The sequence below is a fragment of the Lepisosteus oculatus genome, chromosome 1 (genome assembly GCF_040954835.1).
Source record: "Lepisosteus oculatus isolate fLepOcu1 chromosome 1, fLepOcu1.hap2, whole genome shotgun sequence".
Taxonomy (NCBI): Eukaryota; Metazoa; Chordata; class Actinopteri; order Semionotiformes; family Lepisosteidae; genus Lepisosteus; species Lepisosteus oculatus.
Genome location: NC_090696.1, coordinates 65,215,152 through 65,241,600, shown reverse-complemented (window position 1 = coordinate 65,241,600; position 26,449 = coordinate 65,215,152). Strand labels below are relative to the sequence as shown.

The window sequence follows — 26,449 nt, the reverse complement described above, 5'->3', positions numbered from 1 at the left end:
AGATATCAGGAAATTAAAAATCGTTACAATCACTAGAGATGTCCAGTAAGTTTGAAAACCTAAACATTCTTATATTCATTTATGAAGAAAGAATAAACGACAGAAAATTCTACAACTTTAATGCATTAGAAGGCGTGAAATAATAAAATGCTCAGAGTTCAGATTTACTATGAACTGAAAATGCACTTATAAAAATGTTAATGCTCTCCCAGAGACAAATAATCATTGACAGGAGACATTATATGTTCCTCAGACGAAAGGTAAACCATGCACATTTTTTCATATATTGTATATGGCTGGTAATAAATCAACTTTGAGCTGTCTTATATAACATAGCAAATTAGTCTGAATGGGTAAGCCCGGCTAGGAGTTTCTGTGGACTGACCTACCACCCTTAAAATTCAGGTTGCATAGCTGTAAATTTCTTTGAATTAAAAAAGTAAGTTTTCATTTCAAAACTTAAGAACTTTGTAGCAAAATATAACAGGTATCATGCTTTGCTAAAGCTGTAAATTTGAATATTGTTTGAAATCATGGTTGCCTGTACTTTACAGACTCAGTTAAATGTAATGGCATGTCAAAAGACACAATTTTGACCTCCCCCAATACATACACATACTCCTATACAGTACATAGGTCTAATAATGTACAGTATGCTTCACTCCAGGAATCACATAGCGGAATGATATGATTTCCATGAAACCATATTATTCTTTGACCTCAGTGTAATATATTTGGAAAAAAAAACATTGGTAAAACTATATTGGACAGGAAATAAAACATTAAAAGATTCACTGTGAAGGCATTTGTGGGGATTACCCTTTTGAAATTGACCTATAAGATTCTACAGAGAATTAGGACATTTCTATAGAAACCTATACTGTATGTTATCTATAGGTTATTTTTGTGAACCATATAGGTTTTTAATTACTTGTGTCTTCAAAGGTTTTACAAAATAGTTTCTTTTTTACTTAGCCATAAAAAACCCTCAACATTTCTTGCAGAATTAAAGAAACGCAATGATCAAACAGTCCAGTTAACCTTAGAGAATTCCCAATTTAAGATAGCAAACAACAGTTTTATGGGTCAAAAAATACTGTCAAGGATACGGAAACGATAGGATATAATTCTAAAAAATAGCTTTGTAGGAAAGGATGTAATTCTTTTAATAAAAGTATACAACTTCTGTAGTACTGTTCAGGGTTAAGCTAAACTATTTTGCTTTTTTTCAACTAAGAATATTGTTTAATTTTAATATATATGCTCTGGCATCTCTAAAAAAGGTTTAATGAATTAACAACTGTTGTTATATGCATTCAACGAAGAGTTTATCCACATATTTGAACAACGTGTGACAGCTGACATCTCGTTAAAGTACACTTAGAATAGTTTTTTCGCCTTCAGGTCCGACAATGTCAGCCATTTTCTCTTGGCAAAAGGTCGATGTCTTCCATGTTGTTCAAAAGGAAGCACGTTTCTGGTTCTGCAGTTAGATGGCAGTATGGGACTGGGAGTTCAAAGAGGAAACTGCTGATCCGAGGAGAGGAAATAGGCACATGATGATAGGCGCTGTGGACAGAAGCAGGAAGCTGAAGAATGCGTGTGTTCCTAAGCCCCTGTTGTAGGATTTCACTGGTATTGCTGGGCTCAAGGTCTGGTTTAAAAAACGGGCTCGGTTTGCAAGCAGTCACCCCGTACCTAAGAAAAATGTTGCATTATCAAACGGAGGAAAGAGGACGGCCGAATACTCTTGACTACAGGATCTATTTTAGTAAGTTATGTCTCGCCCCGAGAAATCCGAATTGTATGCGGATTTTTCAAAATGCCTTTCACGTGTAACATAACCTCATTCATTTAGCAGCGGATTTGACCTGTTTCCGGATAACACGGCAACGACCGAACTTGACATTTCCGGTCAGGCTACTTTGCATTATATATTAATATTCGGTGATCTGAATATTTAAATATGGAAAGCCCTGTTCTTTTAGCATGTATTTTATTTCTGAAAGAGCACACACAAAGCAGATTACATTATTGTGAAACTCCGCATTAATATTTCAGCGCCCATTGCCACTGTGCAGTAGTTATCATTAACGAATGAAACATCGTATTTACATCGGACCTGTTCATTTGTAAGATGACTTTTTAAAACATAAAGGCAAACGGTTTCGCAGCGTTTATTGGCTACAGTTCAGGGTTTGTTTGTAGCGGCATAGAAGTAATGCCTCTTGCTTGGTAGCAGTCTAATGTTGTGACCATCAATCCCGTGGATTATTAAAAATGGATGTGTTTGTAACGAATGGATTTATTATATAAAGGAGTCATCGATTTTCTAATAATAACAGCCCAAACGTCGTTCTCCATGTGAATAAGAAGCAATACAAAATATGTAGGTAAAGAGATGTTGAGATTCATTTGCATTATTAAAACAGTTTGTAGATAAGGTACCTAATGTATAATTTATGAACTGGGTGCTTCAAGCCTCCTTATGGCTGTTGAGATCAGGGGTGTCCAGCCTTGGTCCTAGAGTAACACACTCTCCTGGTCATCATTCCAGCTGTGCTGTGAGGTTCCAGTGCTAATTGGTGGCAAACTGTAATTGACATTCTTGCTTGTTTAGACGTACAGACCTTTACACAGGTCTTGACTTGCTTGCCATTATTTCTGAGTAAACAACCCCTTACGAGTTGGTCAGTGAGTGATGAACAGACACTGTATGAGACAAGCCTGCAATGAGCGTTTCTCCTTCTTCAGAGGTCCCGTTGGATACATTTCTGACGGCACACCTCAATGAGGGCAGTTCTCAAACTCAGAAATTGGTGAAGAGTTGATACCAATTATACATCACATTTGACCCTTTAAGAGCTGTAAGCAAATGTACAAAGATGTCCTAATAGAAAACCAAAGTCAGTGAGCCTTTGGTTAAGCAATTCATTTTCTTAGCTCAGAGACAGTATTTGAGCAGGACCAGGGTAGGGAACCAGGGGCTTAGACTTTTGTTTTGTCCCTTCACATGCTCTCCCACCCCTTTTCTTAGGTGTCGGTAATGGTGTCGCTATGTACATATATATGGTTGACAGTGTTGGGCCTGTAAATACATCTTGGTGATCCTCAGACAGTTTTGTTATAACTCATTGCCTGCAGTATCCTGCCACACATGCAGCGCTGTGGCTCGTCTTGTACAGAGCTGGTTGGTGGCTGTTGAGGGTCTGGGTTCAAATCCTCAGGTCTCCACAGACTACACAGCATTTTATAAACCCCCCCACACACACACAGACACAGTGTGTACCCTGGCACTCGCAATCTGCCTTGCAAGAAGTACCTGTTGTTTTACTGAATTTATTTCTACAGTATGGATCTATTCCCTCCTAAAGTGTCTGTTTCCATCCTGTACTGTTGGTAGAGAGGGAATGACAGGAGTTCCACTCAGATTAATTTATTTTTTCCTCTCATGCCTTAAGGAGAGATTTTACAACATCCCAAGTGCACAATGTAGTTGTTACACATTTGTTAGCAATTGTTTTGAAAATCCCCACAGTGGCGGGTCACTTTCATCCTCGTCTAGGAGGGGAGGGATGGGGAGTTTCCCTTGGCTGCAACATTTTGGAATAAATCCCCCCCATTTTTCATATAAGATCTCTGTTTACCCCTCACAGACACATCACTTCTGCCCCAGTCTGACAGCATTACTTTGTGCTGTCAGCTGTTTTTGTGTGTGTGTGTGGGTTATAATACTTTGTATTGGCTTTTGTTTCTTGCATGATAAAACTATCATGAAATGCAAAATAAATAAAAATGAGATTGTTTGTCACACAGTGCTGCATGTTTATGTTAGCACATAGACTGTAAGTCTTTTTCTAGACCTTACGGTTCAGGCAAGTCTTGATGGTCAAGGGATCACTGATATTCTGATCACATAAATCCTGTCCTTTTTGCAATGAAATTAGTTGTTTTATTATAGCTGTTTATTCTCAGAAATGCAACATTTTGTTTATGTGCATTGATTTCTGTTGTGTGATGAAGTGGTGTACCGAACACTAAAATGATGGATCTCCGTGCTTGGTTTTAAGGGGTAGAGTATGGTAGTTAAGGCACAGAATAGTGCCTGTATCTGTAGATGGCCCTCGCTTATCACTTGAACAGCCTGTCATCTACTTACAGGGAAAGATGTATGTTTATGACAATTCATATTTTATTTTAACCCCTATTTTACCAGGGAAGTTAAATATTAACTGCTGAGACCTAGCTATGAAAAACAACATGATAAATCAATTAGGCTTAGAATTTGTAATAAAGCAAACTGTGTTTACACTGAAGAATACCAATATCTGTAGCTTACAAGATGAGGAGGTCCCATAGAGAAAGCAATTTTAAAGCACAATAATCTTAATGGTGATAAGACAGCATTTTTTTTTAAACCGTATTAAATTCTGGATTATGTTCAAGTAGTGTGTAATAATGAGAGCTTTTCTCTTTTTGTTGATCTTTAGAAAACCAAGGGATACGATCATTGATATTTTACAAGCCAAAGATTGAATATGTGGTTATTAAAAAAAACACACATCCAGCCTCAATACCCTACCCAGTCTGCTATTCATTTAGGAAAACTATAACGTGGTCATTGAGGAAAGAGGCGATTATCATTTGGAGTGACAAGAAAGGCACTCCAAGTACACAGTGCCGATAAGTAAAACTTAAATTTATATTAGCAAAGTAAGGCTCAGTATTTAATGAATTTCCGTTGAACAGAAGCCAAATACTTCTAGAATAAAAATGCTGCGATGGAAGGCTTTGTCGGCTGACATTTTGAGTTAAAACTTCAGGCAGTGTAATGTAGTGTGAAGGATGAACACACTTTGGTGGCATGCAATAAAGATGTTTTTCGTATGTCACCAATTAAAGGCATGTGTTCTAAGTGGACAGGTGATAGGCCTGTAAAACTGTTTGTGTGAGATCTCTGTTCATCCATAAATCACCATCACTGAAAGATGTTAACTGTGGCGCAAAGTTAATATGTCTGGTGGATTACAAGGATAAAAAATGCTGAAGGAGAGTTTTATCGCATCATTATGCTCCCTTTGGCTTGATGTGTGCAATTAGTAGTAATTGACCCTCCTTGTGCACTGAATTTAGTACAGTTGTGGATGAGTAAGTTATATTACCCGAGACAATTGCGTTTGTTTCTTCATGTGTAGGAAATATATATATATATGTGTGTGTGCATTTGAAGATTTTGAAAGGCAGATTTAAATCCAAAACCTGATTTTAGTTTAAGTTCTTTCAGAAATGAACTCTATTTGGCTATGTCAGTCTAGAGTGTTTTTTTATATACAGTATGTTTCAATTTTCAAAATAGTCATGGCAACCACGAGCAGTACATGATTATGAATGTGTGAACATTTTTTTTCCATTACCATAAGCCAGGAACTGAATAGTGCAAGTACATCAAAGGACCTTTTAATGAATGGTCTCTTGACTGGCTAAAATCAAGTCATACAGCAGGTCTGACTGTTCAATAGCTGGGAAAAAAGTCTTTAAACACGTGTCTGACAGAGCTGAGTCAAGCAAGTCCTTTGATTCTTTTTTATAACCTGAATTGATGTTGGAAGATTGAAAATGATAAAGCTAGAACATTTTTTGCATATTTTATTGTGCACATTTTAATAATTCCATGTCTACTCGGATACTAATATGTACTGTACACATAGGGTGTGCTGGTTAACTTTAGAATTGAAACAACACCTGTGACAGTGTGTGTCCTCAAAAGGAAATTTGTTTTTTCTGATGAGAGATGTTTGAATAGGAAAACAATGTGATTATTCTTGTTTTTAAGTAAAAGTTACCTCCAAGCTGTCTTCTTTAGCATTTTAACTTTCTCTGTGATTAGTGGTCTTGAGAGCACAATGGCTCCTCTTGATCGTCTTGGTGACGTAAAGTCAGGAAGAGAGAGGAACACATTCTCATGGATTAGAGAGATATAGCTGGAGAGGCTTAACATTGTTTGTAAATCTTGTTCTTATTTAAAGTATAATCCTAGTTCCGTGCTCAGTGAAGGGAGAATTTCATGTCTCGTAAGATAATTCTCAGCATCTTTGCAGCTATGAAAAACTGATGTTTGTAACTCATACAACATTCAGGGTTCACAAAGAAAAACTATTAGGTATTTTCGTTAGCCTACTTTACATATTACTAATAATAATATGTTAAATCATTCTCAGTGAGAAAAATAAAAAAATGATTATTTCTGGAATTTCTGTTTTTCCCCAATTTATTTTGCTGCAGTGTACTTACACCTGTTTTGCAGTACAGCAGCACAGCTCAACTTTATATTGCTGTCTTTAGCATGAAAGTATGATTACAAGAATGTCTGTATTCCCAGACAATGTAACTGTCTTGTATTTCATTTTCTAACCTTTGTCAAATGCTGAAACAAATGCAACACAGTTTAGCACGCCCACTTCAACTTCAAACTGGAATGTGAAATTTGGAATGCTTGCTGGCTGTGTGTGTAGTTTCCAAACTTTGACATTTTTTAAGTTTCTTGATTTTTCTCAGTTTCTCAGTGATTTAGTAATGTGCAATATGTGGCTGTCGCTTGAGTTTGACAAAACCAAAGTTGTTGACAGGGTTGTGGGGTGTTCTTGCAGTTAATACACATTAGAGAAGGGTCATACTGTAAGAAGAGCCAATCATTTTCAGGCCATTCCTTTTATACATCAGGAACATAGAATACATGCATAGAATGGTTGAGACTAAAAGCCAGGATACTATTTACAATTATCTTACTGCTATTAATTGCAGGACTGGAAAGTGAAACAGCTTAGCCCTGGGGCGTGAAACATTCTTATAAATACTGTGATAGGAAAACAAAAGGAGGTGCTCAGATATATATGCATATAAGGAAATTATGCAAAACCGGCTCCTTTTGGCCTCCTGAAAGTATTCTTGATATTATTGTTTTATTTTTTTATTTGTGTTTTTGCAGAATCCTCAGAGGGAAAATATATCTCGCCTTTCCATGATATTCCACTTTTCGTTGGAGATGAGCAGGTAAATGGGAGATTTTTAATGTACCAATTAGGTATGAGTATAGCTTGCTACGCTTCTTCACCTCTTTAAAGAGATAGCATGACGGGATTACCATAGAGGATTACCGCTGATTGTACTGAAAATAAGAAAGGTTACAAATGAGAGAATACCATCCAATCCATAATATTGTTTGATTGCTAGTAGCTCTGTGCATTCTCCTTCAATCATTTTTTGCACTTGTCTGTATTAAATGACACCTACCAGGTATTAGCTTGAATTATGTCCAAGCCTTTTTCAATATCCTGTCACATGTACAATTTTTGCTAACCCTGGTATTTTGGCGCATTTTATTAACTCAGATATCGACTATACTACAATCTAGATCATTAATATAAATTAGGTATTGTACTGGTTCTAATATTGGTCCCTGCGGTACGCCACTAATTTCATTAACCCAGTTTGAACGTTTGCCCTTTATCTGTTTTCTGTTTACTATCCATCAAGTTATTTCTTCATCCAAATACACACGTTACATTGAATGTCCACTGCCTACAATTTGAGAAGCAAACTTTTACAAGGAACTTTATCAAAAGCTTTTTGAAAATCCTAATGAACATTAATGATAATCCGTTTCCATTACCTCTGTTGCATGTTCAAAATAAACTAATGCTTACATTTTCTAAATCAGTCTTAGAATCCTGTCTCTCTATGGATTGTCCTCTAGCTTAGCTCTAATGATCATTTTCATATCCTTAAATGTAATTTAAGTAAGACCCTTTGGTTTCTAATTATTCATAATGCTAGTTCCCTCTTACTTATCTTCTTTCGTTCTCTGGAACATTAAACATTAATTTTGTGTTTTTTCTTGTCACTGTCCGTTAGCCAGATTACGGCAATTCCATATCACAATTTCCCGTGGATTCAGTAGCTTCCGTTTTTGCATTTTTTGTCCTGATACTCCTATTATTTCGGTATGAGTACTTAATGACATGGTCCAATGGCGTTTCATTTCTTCTGGGATTGTCTTTTTGGCTGTATCTCCCTTGCAGATCTTCTTTGGCTTTTGCTCTCTTCCATTCTAGTTTAAACATGTTGGAATTTCTTAATAGATCCTTGCCCCAAGCTGTCTGCTATCCATTTTCTTTAGATATAACCCATCACTGCAGTACACATGGCTTTTTCCATAGAAATTATAGGGGTGGTGCTTTGGGGATTCAATATTCACAGTTCCTCTTGGACTATTTTAGCCTTCCTGTATCAGTGCAAATGGAGTATACTGTAAAATTATTAGGAGTAGGTGAGTTATGTATATCCTCTATAGCAATGGTTCTCAAACTTTTTGGACCAAGTACCACCCCTAATCCAACCAAAGCATCCTAGTACCACCTACAAGTCATCAACTCATAGGAACCCCAGAAATTCTCAATGACCAACATGAGCGCACGTGTACACATACTCACACATACATATAATAAATATTATTATAATAAACTTTATTTGATATAGCGCCTTTAAAGGTGGCTTCTCAAAGTGTTTTACAGAAAAAAAAACATTAACAACAACTAATAAAAAAGCACCATTTCAGTGAGAGGGGTGAGCCTGTTTAGTTGAGCAAAGCAGATGTGAATTAATTTTTTGAGACTTGATACAATTCACAACAGAGTCTAACAGATATTAAATCGTCAGGCATTTTCTTGACGGCAAAGGTCTCGCGGTGGATGTTGTAATGCGTACATTAATTTCTGGAGCAACCTATCTAATTCGTGCAACTACACCGTTATGTCGGTTTGTCATTGCTCTAGCACCGTCTGTACAAACTCGGACGCATTTTATCCAGTCGAGGCCATTCTCTTCGATAAATTCATTCAGAAGCTGAAATATGTGCTCTCCTGTAGTTCCTGTTGGTAGCGGTTTACAGAACAGAAAGTCCTCATGGGACATGCCCTCAAACCCGTATCTAACATAAACGAGCAAATTGGCCAAATCGACTACAGACTCATCTAATTGCAGTGAAAAACATCTGCTCATCTTAATGCGCTCTATCAGTGTACTTTTGATATAATCCTTCATTTCAATAATTCTATGAATGACTGTGTCTTTCAGGGGGAGGGGGGCAGCAGGTCGAGCTGTTTCGCAGCTTTTTCTCTACACATAATACGTCGGCTCTTTTGCCAACAGTAAATAAGGTTCTTCATAAATAGTGTAGTTTACCTGCTTTAGCAATCCGCAAGCTTGCATTTTTCCGCGTTTACGTTTTTATTTCCATATTTATTTAAAGTTTTTATTTCATGTGCATGGGAGCGAAACACAGAGACGCTCGGTGTATTTTTCTCAAATTAGAACAGTTCTGAAATATTTTTCTGTTATCACGCTTTCGTGTGCTCACAAGATTACCTGCGTTCGTAGCACGTATTTCTATGTATTCCTGTGTTTACAACGTTGGCATTGTTCCAAAATCACGTACATTCTCCTTTCTCCCTATTTGCTGGAGATACAGTAGCTTTTTTTAAATACAATTGGTCACTTGCATCCGTAGCACGCATTCCTAAAGAGTGGTATAGAATTACAGAGTATCTCTTGTGTCCACTGAAGTATTAGCGCGCACTGTATCGTAGTACGTAGGCTGCGTATTCAACATGTATTAAAATACAAAATATGAAAACCCGTCCCGATTTTTCAGCGCACACGACACAGTTCCAGGGTCATTTGGCGTACCACTTGGCGGCACTCCACGTACCACTGCCGGTAAGCGTACCACAGTTTGAGAACCACTGCTCTATAGAGTTTTCTTGGCTGTTAGATTTTTTTTCCATATATTTCTTCAGGGTTATGGCCAAGATGTTCCCTTAAGGATAATCTATGTAAGACATTGGTATCCGTGTAAGTGACTAAGTGCTTTGCAAGATGTGGAGAATTCTACTGTTTCATACTGCTGCTAGCTATTGTGCACTTGAAAAATGAGATGCTGTCCGTATGTCATCTGTCATGGCGTCAGGCCAGATGATACTGTCTTTGTGCTGGTTTCCTGATGGATGAAGAAGTTGACTTCCTCTGCAGGAGTCGTGCGAAACTGCACTGCAGCCAAGTCTGGCGAGTCACTGCCTTTGCTCGAGCAAGGTGTAATGGTTGCTCCATCACAGCTCTTTATATCCTGGTTTTGCTGACCTGAATTTACTCCAGCAAACAATATCAGGTCCATTATTTCAGATTTAATTATCAACCTAATCCTCTGTGATTGTGTTGACGCTGATACCTTGGCTTCATTCAAGGGATGGCTGGATGACATCCTTGGTTCACTTGCCCAATAACCAAATGAGTTTGTGAGCATTGTATGGCAATGTATGGCATTCTTACATTTCTGTGCTTTCTTGTGTTTGACAACCATATTAATATTTTGTTATTAAATGTAGAGGCTTGTAAAGACAGGCTCAGCTGAAACGTCAAACACTTAATAACGAGTGGTTTCCATTTTCAGTCTCTTTTACTTCAGTTACTGAACAGACATTCCATTCTGGATCTTTTTTACATCTCAGGATTTATAAACTAAATTTTCATAAGATAAATAAAATCCAAATGCCAGATAATGTCATTTTCTGTTATCCCTTTAAAAAATAATGAATACTACACTCCAGGTGGAATAATAAAGCAGTATTATACTCATCTGAAAGGTCATGCGGCTTTCCATGCATGATTTTGGTCTCATTTACAGTAGTTGCAGTTACATTTTTTAAGGATTAGCCCAAACATATATACATATGTCGCAGGGTTTTGATTTCATTTGGTGTAAAACAGTTACTCTGCTCAGACTGAATCGCTTATAGGTACAGTAAATCAGCCTTACCTTTGTATGTTTTTTTAGGAAAGGCTTAATGTTCAGTGCAAAAGAAAAAAGGTCACTTTAACAGAATAATCAGAATCCAGTAATGGTATGGTGTTTGCATTAGGCATACAGATCATCTAATGGTTCATTTGCTGAGCTTAAAGACGCAAGCTCTTGTACTGCAGAAAAAAATATGGGATTCATTTTAGATGTTAGGAGTGGTGTTTTATCTCTGGAAACTTAGTTAAAAACAGGTATTTTCTGGTAGTCTTTTTTTTCTTTTGTTGTTGATGCCGACACTGTAAACCAAGAAAACAGCACAGGATCGATTGTTAAATGTATTGTACTGGCATAGAATACTTCAAAGTGCCTGCAAGCTGTTCTTTAACTAGTAATTTTCATGCAGCAGTCCACACACCAAGTATGAATATATAAGCCACAGATTTCTGCATTGATTTCTGAGCCTCCAACCATGAAGACAGAAAGCCTTTTGAAAAGCATAATTCAATCCGACAAGGAAAAAAATGTTAATTGAATAGTGTGAAAGGTTAAGTGTTTTTGCAGAGGTCTTGTCAATACTAATGTGTCCTACATAGATTTCCAACTGTTCCTTTCCAGAATGCAGCAAATTGTATTCCAGAAAAGGAGCAGCTCCTATTAACATGCTTTGCAGAGAGGAATTAATTTAAACTGAAAACGGATACAAGAAGCTAATATGGAACTAACGATGAGAAGATCCTGGAGAATGGACTGAACTTGCTTTGTCATGTACCTAATAAATTAATAGTCATTAACTGTAGATAATGTGTTAATTAAGGAAGCCAGAGGTGTGATGCAATCATTTACTACTGTATAGGCCTGTATGTGTATGTTATGCAATGTAAAAATCTGCCTGAGGGGGGGAAAAAGCTCTTATTTTGTATGAGAGTTTAATTTTTACGTATCCTACATAGACAGTTTTTGCGAAAATAACACATTTTGAACTGTATTTCTGTAGGCATTTCTCTGTGGAGTTTTATGACCAAAGGAAACTTTAAGCATTGGATGAACTTTGCAACTTAATTTACTGTTTTCTGATATTAAAACTTGAAAGAACATACGGATTTTCAGAGTTTGAAAGAGGTTAGAAAGAAGTTTTTAAAAACCTAGAATGCTCCTAGAACCTAGAATGTAAAATGCTTTTACAGTCACACTGGTGTCAGCCATTGCAACATATGACTCAGTCAGCATTTACATCCTTAGCACAAAGCCCTGTGTCTCCATAACCTGGTGGATGATCCAAATCCCATTTTCTGAGATATCCTGAGTCTCTACATCAGCAGCCTATGAACTGAAGAGCAGAGGTCACTTTGACCAGTTGAACCTGACCTCTGTCCCTCAAGAGCTCGGGTGGAGATCATTTACTGTATGAAGACCCACGATATCTGCTTTTGTCTTAGTGGGGTGTGACACTCTGTGGTGTTGTATCCCTCACTTTCAGCAGCATTGTTTGAAATCTACACTGAAGATCTGCATGGAAGAAGGTTTGAAATAAAGTCTTTGATGTTGACTTTGTGTGACCATGTTCTTCTTGTTTTTTTACATTTTCTAAGTGTGGTCAGTTTTTTTTAAAGAACTCAAGAAAAGTATTCAGTAGTGTGCTCTCTTTATTTATTCTGGGTCTCATGACTGTAGGACTCCTGGCAAGCTTAACGTATCTAAACACACATTAAGGAATCATGAAGGGTGAAGCCCCCAGTAAACAGTACTAAGGTGCTGTAACTCCCATTTTATAAATGCCACCTTAAAGCTCATGCAGTCCATGCTACTGTTATTCTTGAATAATGATAACCTTTATTTTATACAGTGCCTTTCATGGCATAGGATTTCTAGGCACTGAATAACAAAACAAATGAGATATTTGTGTGCAGATTAAAAAAAAGGAAATGAAACAAGTAAATTCTGAAATATAAAAACAATGGTAAGGAAAAGGTTTGACAGACTTGATGGGCTCGGAGGTTATTCCGTAGTCCTGGAGCAAAAGAACAGTCCCATTGTTCAGTGTCTTGAGCTATGGAAAGAATGGCATGAAGGCATGACACATTCACCTCATGTAAAGATGTTGGATGCTGAGTTGTATTTGGAGTCAGGAGCAATACATTACTGAACATATCAGGCCTTGGCTGTATCGGCACTTTTTACTCTTACTCCATCTTTATGCCTATCAAATGACTAAAATATGTTGATAACACTTGATATGTGAAATATTTTTGTTAACTAAGTTATATGCATATACATTTTTCCCCCCACAGGAAAATGATGTCCCTTCCAAGAGGGTTAAGAAAAATGAAAATGAGGTATTTCTGGTTTGTCAGCCCGTTTCCTGAGACGAACATACCCTGCTTTTCCAGACTTCTCACATTTCTGTGGCGAAGACAGAAGAATGTAAACATTCAGATCAGAAGTAGTTATTATGCTAAAGATTGATAAAGTCATTGACAAAAGATGGATCATAAATATAGTACTTGTATGTTTAGCAAAACATTTTTTGCACAACTTTGTGTTTTACTATGTGGTTATTCCAGTGAAGAATAACATTTCTCAGGCTCACAGTCTCTACTAATAGCTGTTATATTTTTTTGCTAGTCTATCAAGGTGCTTTTACACCGTTTCTTGATACCTGATTGTGGAATTTGATTATGGATTACTGATGCAAAACCTGATTTTTCTGATTTTGCAATAAACTACTTGCAGTTCTTAAGTGAGGGATACTATAGTATGGCTTTCTTTTGTTTTGCCTGATAACAAATTTCAGAAAGTGCTGTGCTTTTTCAAAATCACAGCATTAATCACAGTTTTATTTTGAAGAAAGCGCAAAGTGGAGCTCACCTTCAGATAGAAACGGTTACTTTGAACAAATGAAAACTTGTCAGGACATCTCCGGTTAAACGTGGTGAAAATAATGATAAGCCTGACCCATTTCAGACTGAATTTCACTCACACTCACAAAAATGAAGTGTGAGATAAAGGAGAATTGGAGATTAGTAATGGAATTTTAAAATGTGCTTGACTGAATAATTCAAAATGGATTCAGTTTGACATTAAAATGTAGTGACCACATACATACAAAGAACATATAAATATATACATTCTTGTTGATTTTTTTTAACATTGAGGAAAGTAAACATCAGGATTTTCTGTGTCGGTGTGTAAGCAAGACTAGATGAAGGCACTATTCAGAGTAATTTGTTGACATAAGCCTGTATTCTAAGAATAATCTACATGTATGTTAGCTCAATACTTTACTTGAAATTTGGGGTGTAAATGTATTTTGAATAAAGTGTTTACATCACACTAAATATTCTGACTAATTACAGAATATTACCCTGCTCATAAACACTCTTAAGAGAGTATCTTAAGAAATCTGAAATATTCATATTAATAAAAAACCCAAAAGATAAAAAAGACATTTTGAAATAGAACTGTAATTTAAAATGTAAATGTGAATTTGTATTTAAAATGTTAAACTGACAACGACCTGTTTAAACAAATAAAACTTTGATTCTTATTTTCTAGACCTTGTTTAATATGGTCGTGGAGGTGCCACGCTGGACAAATGCCAAAATGGAGGCAAGTACTTGTTTATTTTTTCATACATGTTTCTGCTATTAGGCAACATATTTAAATAGATATGGACTATAAAAGCATTAACATTCTGAATCATGGGCTGTGTTTTTTGAAAGCTGATACAATAGAATCTCTCATATCTTCTTTCCAAGTGGATGTACACAGTAGCTGTTAGTTTAGTGTACTGCAGGGAACATTAGGAACATTGAGTGAAGTCCTTCCTGCATTTCAGCACCATTTATACATGTGAAGTCGAGGTTTTTCTCAATACATGACCAAACTTTACTTTTATATTGTGATATGCAGCGTATGGGGTAGAATAAATATATATGACACCTCTAGGAGTGCTTATGCTGTATATTCCTGTATTTACTTATTAGCTAAGTAAGTAACTTTAAATTAATCTCAGTCCTACAGAATAGGTTAAGGGCTTAACTATGGTTTTAGATTGGTGACTGTCGCCTCACAGTTTGGCACCCAAACATACTAAACATGCTGTTTAATGACCAAACAGACTAGCAAATGCCCTCCTGAAAGGTGGGCCTGCAAAGCTTTTACAGTGCTTTTTAAACCAAAAATGCTACAGCCATTCCACAGCCCTGAATAGCTTAAATGCAGTGGCTTAAATTCACTGAGAAATGAGCCATAGTTGGTGCTGCACATTTGAAAGATTGTAAAGGTAGCTTGCCACTAAAGACATTTATGGTGGCATTATGAGATCTAATAATTTATTTTGTGGTTTGAGTATTCAGATCATATATCTCAGTTTACGTGGGACTAAAACCCATCTTTCATGAATCATCACATTTCAATTTTGCGATAATTGCGACCTTCACTAAAATGAAGAGTTTGTTACTAATATTAATGAGGATACTTATCAAGGTACAAAGCGTATTCTATCAAACCATGTAGAAAGGGAGCATTATTTCCAAGGGGCAATTTGGTTTAGAGCAGCAGACAATATAAAGAAAACCCACAAACAAACAATACATATGTACATACCCAAAAGTAAAGAATGTAGTGGTGTTTTTTGAACAAAAAATGTACAGTGAAGTTGTGGTGGTGTTATACAGGAAATTCCTGTTTGGAATTTCTCCTGTGTTCTTGACCAACTCAGTCACAAATCAGGATGCTGTGACGTTACAGATTCAATAAATCTGAGTGTTTTGACCAGCTCTTAATTCTTAGCAGTTTCACAAATGTATGTGTGATTACCAAGTACTTCCAGCAACAAACAAGGGGAAAGGTGTCATTTTGAAATAAATAACATTTCTTAAACTGTATTGGAGTTCTCTACAATGCTGACAAAAGCAGCACATCATCTCCAGGGAAGTGCTTTGTCACTAGTCATGGTTACTGCATTTAATTACGCATAATAAAACATTTGATAATCTGGGATTTCAGAAAATTACAGAGATAATTATGTTCAGCGTTTGAGAACCTATTACTTGTAGCGTCTTTAGTTCTATTCATGGTCTATTTGTGGTTTACATTGAAGTACTTCAAAGTGAAGCTATCAGTCATCTTTAAATTTATAAGTGTAGTGGCTACAATGTTATTTTGCAATCTGTGTGTATTCTGTGAATTTAGCACTAAATTGACCACTTAAGGAACGGAATTTTATGTTATCCAAAATTGTGTGCATGGTTTTGAGCAATGGTTCTCAATTCTGGGCCTGGTGACCCAAACGCCTGTTGGTTTTTGTTCCAGCCACACCTTCAGATATACAGTCAAATCCTTCATTGACTTAATAATTATAGATAATAAGATTCATTTGAACAGGTTGTTCCCAGCTCTTAAACATGTTGGCACATTAACCGTGTATTTTGTTTTTGAAATAAAATGCCAAACTTTGTGACTTGAAACAAAATGCAAATATTCAATTGAAACAACTTCTTAAAAAGACCTCAGTTATCTAATTAAGGTGCCATGGAATGAAAACCAACAGGAACAAAAACAAAAAAAATACTAATCCCTCCCTTTTACTGCCACCTGTTGGAAGGATACCACATTACTGACAAAAGGCATGAGCTATACATTTTGACAACCTCCGTTTAAGATGATAGTTTGAAGGAAGATAGGAAATCATTGATTCATTTGCTGTAACAGAATTTAAGAGCAATTTTGCAGTCCACTGAAGCAAACACATGCTTTTAGCAGTTTACTTCAGCCCTTTCTTTTATTTTCAATATAGTGAAAAAGACAAATGTTGAATGTCCTTCTATCTTTTTCCCACCATTTTCTGTGGGAAAACGTAAAAATCAATTTTATTTGTTTTCTGTAAAATGCAACATTGTTATATAATTTCAGATTAGGTCTCGAAAAATGTGAGGGTGGAAAGTTGGAACCAAAAATGTCCTAAAAATAACTCTGTGCACTCAATTTTTAATGCTTCTGCAGCCTCTGCAGTCGAAGTTTAATGATATTTGAACACTTTAGGCACACCGTAGGTTGTAAACTAGCGAACTCCCAACATCAAAGTCACTGCAAAGGTTGTTCTGGTTTTGAGATATGCCAGTTATGAAAAATGAATGAATAAAATCACTAATGAACAAAATTATCAGTGCCTGAGCGCTGTGTTTGATCATTTGCCTTCCAAATCCACTGCCCCACTTGGAACTCCAGATTTTGGATCTGTTTTCATTCGCGCTTAAAAACATTCTCCATAACTTAAAGCTCTGTATTCACTTGTCTAATTTAGTCGCCATTTAAAAAATGAGTTTTTTGAGTAAGTGCTTTGGAGTTCTGAGAAGTATTTTTTATTAAGTTAAACATAATGATTCCTTTTTCGTGCCACACAGTTCTTTCTGGAATGCTGGGTGTGACAAATTGCTTTTACCTGAAATTCACAACAGAGAGTCTATCTGGGGTGGATATACAGTATGTCTCATGACATAAATGATTGTTTTGTCTTTTCTGTAGATTGCAACAAAAGACCCGCTGAACCCAATTAAACAGGACGTAAAGAAAGGAAAACTTCGGTTTGTTGCTAATATATTTCCCCATAAAGGATATATTTGGAATTATGGTGCCCTTCCCCAGGTAAGACCTGAACTTCACCTTGTGTGAAAAACAGCCCTCTCTGAACTAAAACCATACATTTTAAATTTATGTTAATAAACTCATTAAGTCCTGTATTTCGTATAACATGCACACAGTACATAACATGAAAATTGGATAGATTGGCATTTGGGAAGATTGGACATTGAAGGTTTTATATTATGTACAGTAAGATGTTATGCATTACAGTTTCTAAATGTATTTGTTTATTAAAAAAATGTCTTCTGTTTCTTGAAATTGGTATTAGACTCCTTGCGATCCCTGAATGGGCTTGGTTTTTTTTTCCACTTGAGTATTCAGTTACAAAGTTGGTCTCATTATTTAATTATAACTGCATATCAACAATACTTCTAAGCAGGCTGTGTTGTTGTGTTGTGTTACAGGTAGCTGTACCTTTAATTTTGTGAACATTTTTATTTTCTTCATCAATTGAAAATTAGAACACAACAAACCCTGACAACAATGGAGAGCCACATCCAAAATTAAGTGAACATTTTGTAAAATACACTGCAAAAGACCTTAAGAAAAATCTTATATGTAAGGGATAATATGCTTATGTTCAATGTTCAATTAATGAGCGAACCAAGAACAATTTGACACCAATGTTTTAAAACATCCTAATGTACAGAAATTTACATTATCCATTTTTTTTCAGTTTAAATGAATATAAATTATGCGTGCCAGATTGAAAGCAAACATAATATAAAACACATTTCTTACAATGGTTTTAAGTTAAAAGTACAGTATTTTATTAATTTAGGAAAAGACAGATTCTTGGCTGCCTTGAACTCAGTGTACTTTTGCAAGTGCAGTGCTCCTAAATTTTATATAAATCTGGATCCAAATGTAAATTACTTATGTTAAATGTACTCTACAGTTGTCTTAATTCTTGCCTGATTGTTTGTCATAGTGCAGGTGTTCAGTTTGATTGAATAACACTTTTTTTTTAACAGACGTGGGAAGACCCAAGTCACACGGACAAAGACACAAAGTGCTGTGGTGACAACGATCCAATCGATGTTTGTGACATTGGTTCAAAGGTGTGTTTTTAGTTTAACACTCAGGACAAATTTTTGGGGTACGAAGAAAAGGTCTTCAAGGGGACGTTTGGGGCTTTCTGTGTTTAAGTGGTGACGTAGAAATGTCAGTTCTCCAGTCATCTTGGAAGATGTATCAGTCTCAATGTGGGCTCACTGTGTGAAAAGATGCAACTGCCTTGACAACACATCACATTGCAGACTCTACAGTTGTCTTAATTCTTGCCTGATTCTTTGTTATTGTGCAGATGTTCAGTTTGATTGAGTAAAGAATTTAAATTTCCCAGATTCTCTACTGTATATGCAGTGCAGTAGATACACTTTTTTTTCCAACAGTAACTGACTGTGGATTATTATCAGAAAATGGGCAGCCTGCTGCATGCCTCTAACTAAGCAAAGGTGTAAAAAAATCTTCACAGATGGAACCTAGTGAAAGTATTCAGCTTTTAGGGTAAAGGTCATTTTGTGTAGGTCTGCACCAACTTTTTTGTCCATTCTTTTTGGCAGATTTGCTGAAGCACACTCCAGTGGTTTAGGGATTTCTTCTGCAAATCTTTCTGCTGATTCTTTGTAGGATTCAAGTCAAGACTTTGAATGGACCTCTCAAGCACATTCATTCTCTCATCCTTAAGCAACTCCAGTGTTGCTGTGACTGTGCTTTGAGTGATTCTCGTGCAGAAACATGAACATTTTCCCCAGTTATGTCTTGAGCAGATTGAGACAGTTTTCTGTTCAGGCTTGCCTGTGTTGCCTCTATCAATTTACCTCAATCTTGAGTTCTTGATGATGAGAAGCAGCCAGCAAACATAATGTGGCCACCCCCATGCTTGACAGTAAAGATGGTGATGCAGCGTGTTGAGTTTGCTCCAGGCATAATGGTTTGCTTTTATACAAGAAAGGTATGGCCAATCTGAACGTAAAACCTTTTGCAACATGTTTACAGTTTCGCTTAAATGATTTGTTGCCAACTCTGTGCAGGTTTTTGCCATATAGATGAGCTTTGTGATACTGTCGACTTGGGACATATTCGCCCATCTCAGCCATTGAACTCAGTAGTTATTTCAGAGTTGTTGCTGGTCCCTAACCCGTTTCCATGGCTTCTAAGTTTGGAGGGGTGGCATAATTTAGGCAGTGTCAGGGTAGTAAATTCCACCTTCCTGTTTTTGATGATTGGGTAGTGTGCCCTCACAGGGATATTCAGAGGCTCTGATGTTTATGTACCCTACTCCTGATCTGTGCTTAGATACTGGTTAGTTTATACTTGACTTGCATTGAAAGATCCTTTGTCTTAATGGCTGCATTTTTATCTGAAATTCGGTACTTGACCAATGAACCTCAAAGAGAGAGATGTTTTTTTTGTGCGTCTGAAATCATGAGGACCACTAATCTTGCATATAGACAAGTGATCATGTAGCTAATTGTGTGTATGTAAATTAATTTTGGTTTGCCACAGCAAAGGGTTGGAATACTTACGCAATCTTTAAAAAATATCTATTTCATATTATAACTTTCATATTATCTGTTTACTATTTATTTTATAAAATAGATTTTACCTATTGAAATAAGTATTTTTCTTGCTTTGAATATGTAGAGTTAGTTGTGTATATGACGAATATTAATTTCTATGCAAGAGTCTGAGTACTTTTGCATGGCACCCTGCCTACCTTTTGTAGAGACTAGACCATTTGTGTACTTGGGAATCCCAACCAACCAACTTTTCACAGGCTGGTGTACAAACTGATTAGGAAACAATAGTGAACATACTGTACATAAGTGATTGTGAATGCATGACACAACCTTTTGATCCAACTGAAATGCATAGAAATTATTTTCTGATGTATTAGAAAACCTCTTCTCTGTACAGCACTGTGCATTTATATTTAAACTTTAATTTGTAGCAGCTGAACGTTTTTGCTCTTACTGTCTACTTTAATGTAGTACAGTCCTACTTTTTTACCATTAAGGGGTTTGTGTGCCTTTCCATTCATCCAGGCTGATGGGCTTAAGTAATGTCAATACGTGAGTTCAGCTGCTCATTTTTCTAAACATAAAAGTTGATATTTGCAACTTTCAAAATGAGGAGAAAAGAAAAAGGAAGGAGCTGAAAGAAAATTCAAAGTCAGAAAGTTTAATACAGCAGAGCCAACTTGCACTTCAGATTTACAGATGTAGGTCACAAATATAAACCTATGTCCTAATGTGTTTTTTTATTGAAGAACTTTTTCAATGATGATATGAAGCCATCATCATTAGAAAAGCACATAGCGATAAAGCATGCAATCTAAAAAATACTTTGAAATACCACTTGAAATGCCAGGGGAGATGTTCACACTGTAACATGAGTTTAGGCAAAGTAGAAGTGGTGTGAAAAGCCTTATAATGGTAATTCTCTAAATTACAAAATTTCATAAGTACATAAGATCTGCAAATCTCTGATTTTGTCTCCTGCATGGGACAGTTGTAAAGCAGAGCTTTGTAGTGAGCATGCACATAAAGCTAAAAAGATACCACTTTTACAACATATTTTTTCAAAGACTTTCTGAAATGGTACATAATATGGAGCCATACAGATGCTTTCCAGAATGATGAGTTCACAAACAAGCAAAATAATGCCCAGGTGTTAGTAATTTGTTCAGTATATTTTGGGAAAAAGTAAATCATCACATTTTCTAATGTTATTATAGTTTAATGCTATATTTTGCTTTAGATGTTAATGTGATGAATATTGAAAAAGGCAAACATGAGGTAAATGGGAAGATAGGTGGACACCATCTTGAATAACAATATTGCATCGTCATAAGAATGTTATTCATAATTTTAATTTGTGTAGTGTTGCCCTGGTGTCTTTTGATCCTGAAGTTAACTTGTCATACTATGCGCAGGTATGCTCACCAGGAGAGGTGATTCAGGTGAAGATATTGGGCATTCTAGCTATGATTGATGAAGGTGAGACAGATTGGAAGATAATTGCTATAAATGCTGAGGACCCAGATGCTCCAACCTTAAACAGTAAGCATTTGGTACAAAAATGACTAATGTTTTGGATTTATTGTGAAAAAGCTTATAATGGACCAAGAGAAAGCCATAGTTTTTAAAAAATAATAAATCCCTATAAATGTCCTTCTACAAATTACACCTCTATTTCATTGTATGTATTTTTGTTGTTCCTTTCTATGTTGCAAAACTTTGTGTTTTGGAAAGGCATTGAAGATGTCCGTAAACAGAGACCTGGTCATTTGGAAGCAACAGTAGACTGGTTCAGAAGATACAAGGTGCCAGATGGGAAGCCAGAAAATCAGTTTGCTTTTAATGGACAATTCCAAAACAAGGTACCCTTATCAGGCTCATTTAAGTTTTTTCTTTCCGGGGTTTCTTCTTTCATACTGCATTAGTCCCGTTCATCTCAAAATCATTTACTAGGTGTTATTTATTTACTGTACATGAAGATGATGTGGTGCAGGCTGGTTAGTGATGGTTTTGCTTTACATTAAGTTTAATTAGTGGAATCCCATTGTAACCATAGTGGAATATTTTGCACTCAAAAAGCAGTTAGTACATTTGTCCATTTCAAAGTTTAAGCCTGCGAAAATAATCTAGAAATATGTGTGGCATTATTTGTCTATATTTTATTTCAAAAAGGGGTCAAATGTTTTTTAGTGCAAGTCGGTGCTCGGTCAACAAGCTAGAGTTACTTGTCACTGGGTGCAATACTGAAAATATTAACCTGTTAACCTATAGAGGAAATCAGGACACTGCCTTGCTGCTGAATGTAGTCTCTTTGTTCTGGCAGGACTTTGCAATAGAGATAATTAAGTCCACTCACAAGCACTGGAGGGCACTGGTGCAGAAACAGGCTAATGGAGGAGCGATAAATTGGTGAGTCAGTGGGAAATCTTCCACAAGGGTGCTCTTAAGATCTATGGACTGAAGAAACACACAATTCGTGTAATGTTGCATGGGTCTCTTGGGCTCCCATTATTGTTTTATTCTTCCCTGCTGTTGTTTGTTGTACTTATCTTGAATAGTATTTCACTTTTCACCCCATGAAAATAAAAGGGACAACTGCAGAGCTATACATGAGACTTAAATCTAAAATTCTCTGTAATGTCTCAGTTAAAAATGTGAAAACAAAACTGAACTATGCTTGAAACTGCTAACATTATCTGAATAAAGCTGTTCAGCAATGATGCTTCCTGCCTGTAGAAGCGGATAGATTTAGAGAAGCATCATTGTTTTATCACTGATTATTCAATAAATTGTACAGCCTGTTTGGGAACACTTAAAAGTGTTCATTTGTCTTAGGTCATTGCAGTCATTTCTTTGTCTGCAAGTGTGAGGGCCCGTTTTTTATGGATTTTTGTGAAAATTCTAATTTAAAACACATTGAATTATGATTTATATCTAAAGATAACTCTTTTATAAGTTTCTGTGGTTTAGTATTCCTTTTCCCCTGTTTGAATAAGTACATTTTATTTTGTTTTGCAGACAAATTCTCACACAGAAAGTTAAATTCCTGGGAAGGTCTTGCCAGAAATAATCAAATGTAGCATTAATGTCACACAATCATGGTGTTCTCCCAGTATTTGCTTTGCTTTTTACTAGTCGTAGTAAGAATTTCTGCTTGTTGTTCTATGTTGTCATCAAGAAGTTCACTCTAGCTGGTTTTAGTAAGTAGTAGAGTGCAGTCTCCATCATCATCAACACTATTGAGTAATAGCTCAATAGTTTTAGACACACAGACGGAGTGTCTAAAAGAGTCAAACAATTCAGTCTGCAGGATTGTTAGACACATTTGTTCTTCTCTCTGAGCAGTCTAGACTTCACTCAAAGTGGCTGAACCAATATGCATAACAATAGTTTTCAGTCATACAGGGTACAGCAGTGCCCCTCTCTAACAGAAATGTTCCCAAGATGCTGGTCTTCATATCAAACTCAGTACCCTTGTAACATGAAACATTCTTCCATATATAACATACTGTAAATGTCTCAAAAATTCAATAATATTTATTATTAGTCTAATAGAGTTTTACATTCTAAATACTAAAGAAAATTAATACAAAATATAAATATTTTTTATACAGCTCTTGATTTGTATATTTTAGATTCTACAGTGTAATGCAATTGAATGTATTTTGAGAGAGAGAGAGAGATAGATCTGTCACATGTGGCATTACAACATTTAGGAAATAATTGATTAAATTGTATAAAAATGTTGCAAAATATGAAATAGTTTAATGTCTATGAAATTTCAAAGACCGTTTTCCTTAACATATTAATTTCTTAATTTTCTTTTTCCAGTAAAAATGTGTCGGTGTGTGACAGCCCTTTTAAATGCAGCGGAGATGAAGCTATCAAAATAGTTCATTCGGTGAGAAGATTTTTTTTTTAAACAAAGTAAAACTATCCAGATGCTGTTTGTAATGTCTTTAATTTTTTTAAATATCAAACCAGACAAGGATGTCTGAGGTGATTGCTAACACCTGGCTTTCTATCACCACATCACCTTTTGTAAACTTTGAGAGATGTGCTTTTTTTCCAACGGATTGAGAAATTATGTGATGAACACAGAAACTGAAATTTATATGGTTGAAATTGTTAATGATTGCTTCCCAGTTTATAAAGTTACCTACTACTGAAGATTCTCTTATTAATCTAGTCTTTACAAACAATCAAGATATAATAAATGGAATAGATAGCACATACCCCCTTGAAAATCACATGAATAATATGACAACCTTTGATCAACCATTTTACATTTCTAAAGCTTAAGGTTTAAAATGTGGATTTATAGTTTGGGTAAAGCAGACTATGAAAGAATGAAGCAGTACTTACAAGTAGTGAACTGGGAACAGAAGTTCAAAAGCAAAGTGCAAAGAACAATTTTAGATTAATTTAACTCACCAGGTTACATCAGTTTACATAAGCAAACAAACAATATAAACTAGTGGACCCCTTTTGTTTGGAGCCTCTCTTATATTCTAATGTTCATATGTCTTGTGAGCAAGTATGCTTCCCTTGCTGACATGAAAGAAAACTATGTCCATATGAAATTGATTGCACACGAATGAAGCATTCCAAGTATCTTGGTAATCCGTTTTGTGGAATGTATTTGGTCAAATGGGTACGTTCCTTTTTTAAGTAATCGCCAAATGCCCTGTGTTCCATTCCTGCCAAACAGAAAATAAAGGGTTTTGCACAAATAAATTACAGTTTCTGTTAGATTTAATATGTTCTGTTTATTAACTTATGTGCTCATAGAACTATTCAAAATAGCTGTACATGTCTACACCTCTACCTTGAAACTGCACGAACACCTAACACTGCTCAGATGCATTATCTGCAAATTAACATTGCTAAAATATAACAATCTGTTTTTTGCACAGGGTTGCTGTTTCTTACAAAATAATAATAACATTAAAACAAACATACAAAATACTTTAGCCCCCCGTTAGCACTATTCAATTAGATTATTATGCAGTTATTGATTACATTACCAAATACATATTTGAGTTTAAAGCCTGAAAGGTAGGTGTAAACAACATTTAAATGTGGCGAGATTAAACAGAGAGCTCTGACACGATACAACTTTGTAACACAGAAGCAAATATACAGTGCAAGAAAAAGTGTGAGCAACCCCCTCAGATAAGGTGTAGTATTGCAACACAGTAAATAGCAGCTACTTAAAAGAACTAAGAGTGTGACAAAAACAGCCTCTGATATGGTCTTTTATGTTGAGAGTAATGCAGAGCTGGTGGTAAGAGTTTATAGGTTGAAAGGTAGAGAGTTAAGATGCAATCTAAATAATCCTGTCACCTGGTTTATGGGGTACTTTTCCACTGTGTTAAATCAGTGGCTCACTGACTTCCTACATAGCAGTTTATATTCGAGTAGGAGATGTGTGACTTAATCAAAAATTACATCCAATACTTATCTGTATGACGTTATTTTTGGCCTCTCTTGTACCGAAGGTTCTAAGCTCATGGGCAAATAGTTCTGTTCTAATATTTTTAAATTCTTTTTTATTTTGACCTTTTAATTTTCTATCTTTTAGGCCCCAGAATATGGAAAAGCAGAACCACTGCCTCCTGAAGGTAGGTGTCATTTTCCTTTTTGTTTAGTTTTACTGTTTGGGTATACAATGTATAGTTGTACGAACTGCTTTATCATTGTGTGCCAGTTACTCATTCTTAAACATGACGCTGTGAAAATGCAACAGAAAGGTGATGGAAATTCAGTGGTATGGGTTTGTTAAGAGCTATCATTCCGATATTGCAACATCTTTTGCACTGGCTAAAAGGAAGTCAGATGAATAGTATAGATGATATTCCAACAGAAATCCTTGTATTTGGTAAAAAAAATTAAAGTGCTTGAAAAGCTGTGTAAAAAAGTGGGATTTGCAAATTATTTATTTTCAAAATGTGATCCTAATCAACATTATGATGCAAGTTGCTGGTTCTTGAGAGCGAATTGTTGATTCTCCATTTGCACACTGTAGGTACACTAACTTTTCATTTAATCTAATGCATTTTGTATGTGCATAATGAGTTCTCAAGTTCATTCAAATAATTCTTTACGAGTTTTGAGTTTTAAAAGAAATAATTTTATGGATGGCAATTATAAGTTGTTTTTATATTTGTGGACAAATTAGCCTGATGAAAATTGTTGTGATATATTGTTAAAAGGCATCAGTCTCTAATTAAAAAATGTTTTCTGTTTCAGTGAATAAATGGCATTTTCTCGCAAAATGACTCACGAACACAAATGGAGCCTTTTCCATTACCTGTTGATTGAAGCCAAAGAGTTCTGTGAAAAACACATGTACAGTATGAGTATCTAATGCACAAAAGACTGCCATGTTTAACAGAATAAAGACCTGAAACTGAGTGTTTGAAACATA

The 26,449-nt window shown here is 35.8% G+C and overlaps 1 protein-coding gene across 1 annotated transcript; it reads left to right on the top strand.

Annotated features, from left to right (window-relative positions):
* Positions 1-1,515: 1,515 nt before the first annotated feature.
* ppa2 (inorganic pyrophosphatase 2) lies at positions 1,516-26,449 on the top strand. The gene is made up of 12 exons (XM_006630009.3): positions 1,516-1,771; positions 6,986-7,050; positions 13,141-13,185; positions 14,405-14,458; positions 17,378-17,497; positions 18,469-18,555; positions 21,435-21,561; positions 21,754-21,881; positions 22,343-22,428; positions 23,851-23,920; positions 25,604-25,643; positions 26,272-26,449. Exons 1-12 carry the CDS (start codon positions 1,597-1,599, stop codon positions 26,298-26,300), a joined length of 1,026 nt encoding a protein of 341 aa, XP_006630072.1. The 5' UTR covers positions 1,516-1,596; the 3' UTR covers positions 26,301-26,449.

What these genes read in the sequence shown, in the direction of transcription:
- ppa2 (XM_006630009.3), top strand. Translation starts at nt 1,597, where the DNA reads ATGCGTGTGTTCCTAAGCCCCTGTTGTAGGATTTCACTGGTATTGCTG. An exon ending in TTAAGAAAAATGAAAATGAG is followed by an intron (nt 13,186 to 14,404) that starts GTATTTCTGGTT and finishes CTTATTTTCTAG; the next exon opens with ACCTTGTTTAATATGGTCGT. An exon ending in CTATCAAAATAGTTCATTCG is followed by an intron (nt 23,921 to 25,603) that starts GTGAGAAGATTT and finishes TCTATCTTTTAG; the next exon opens with GCCCCAGAATATGGAAAAGC.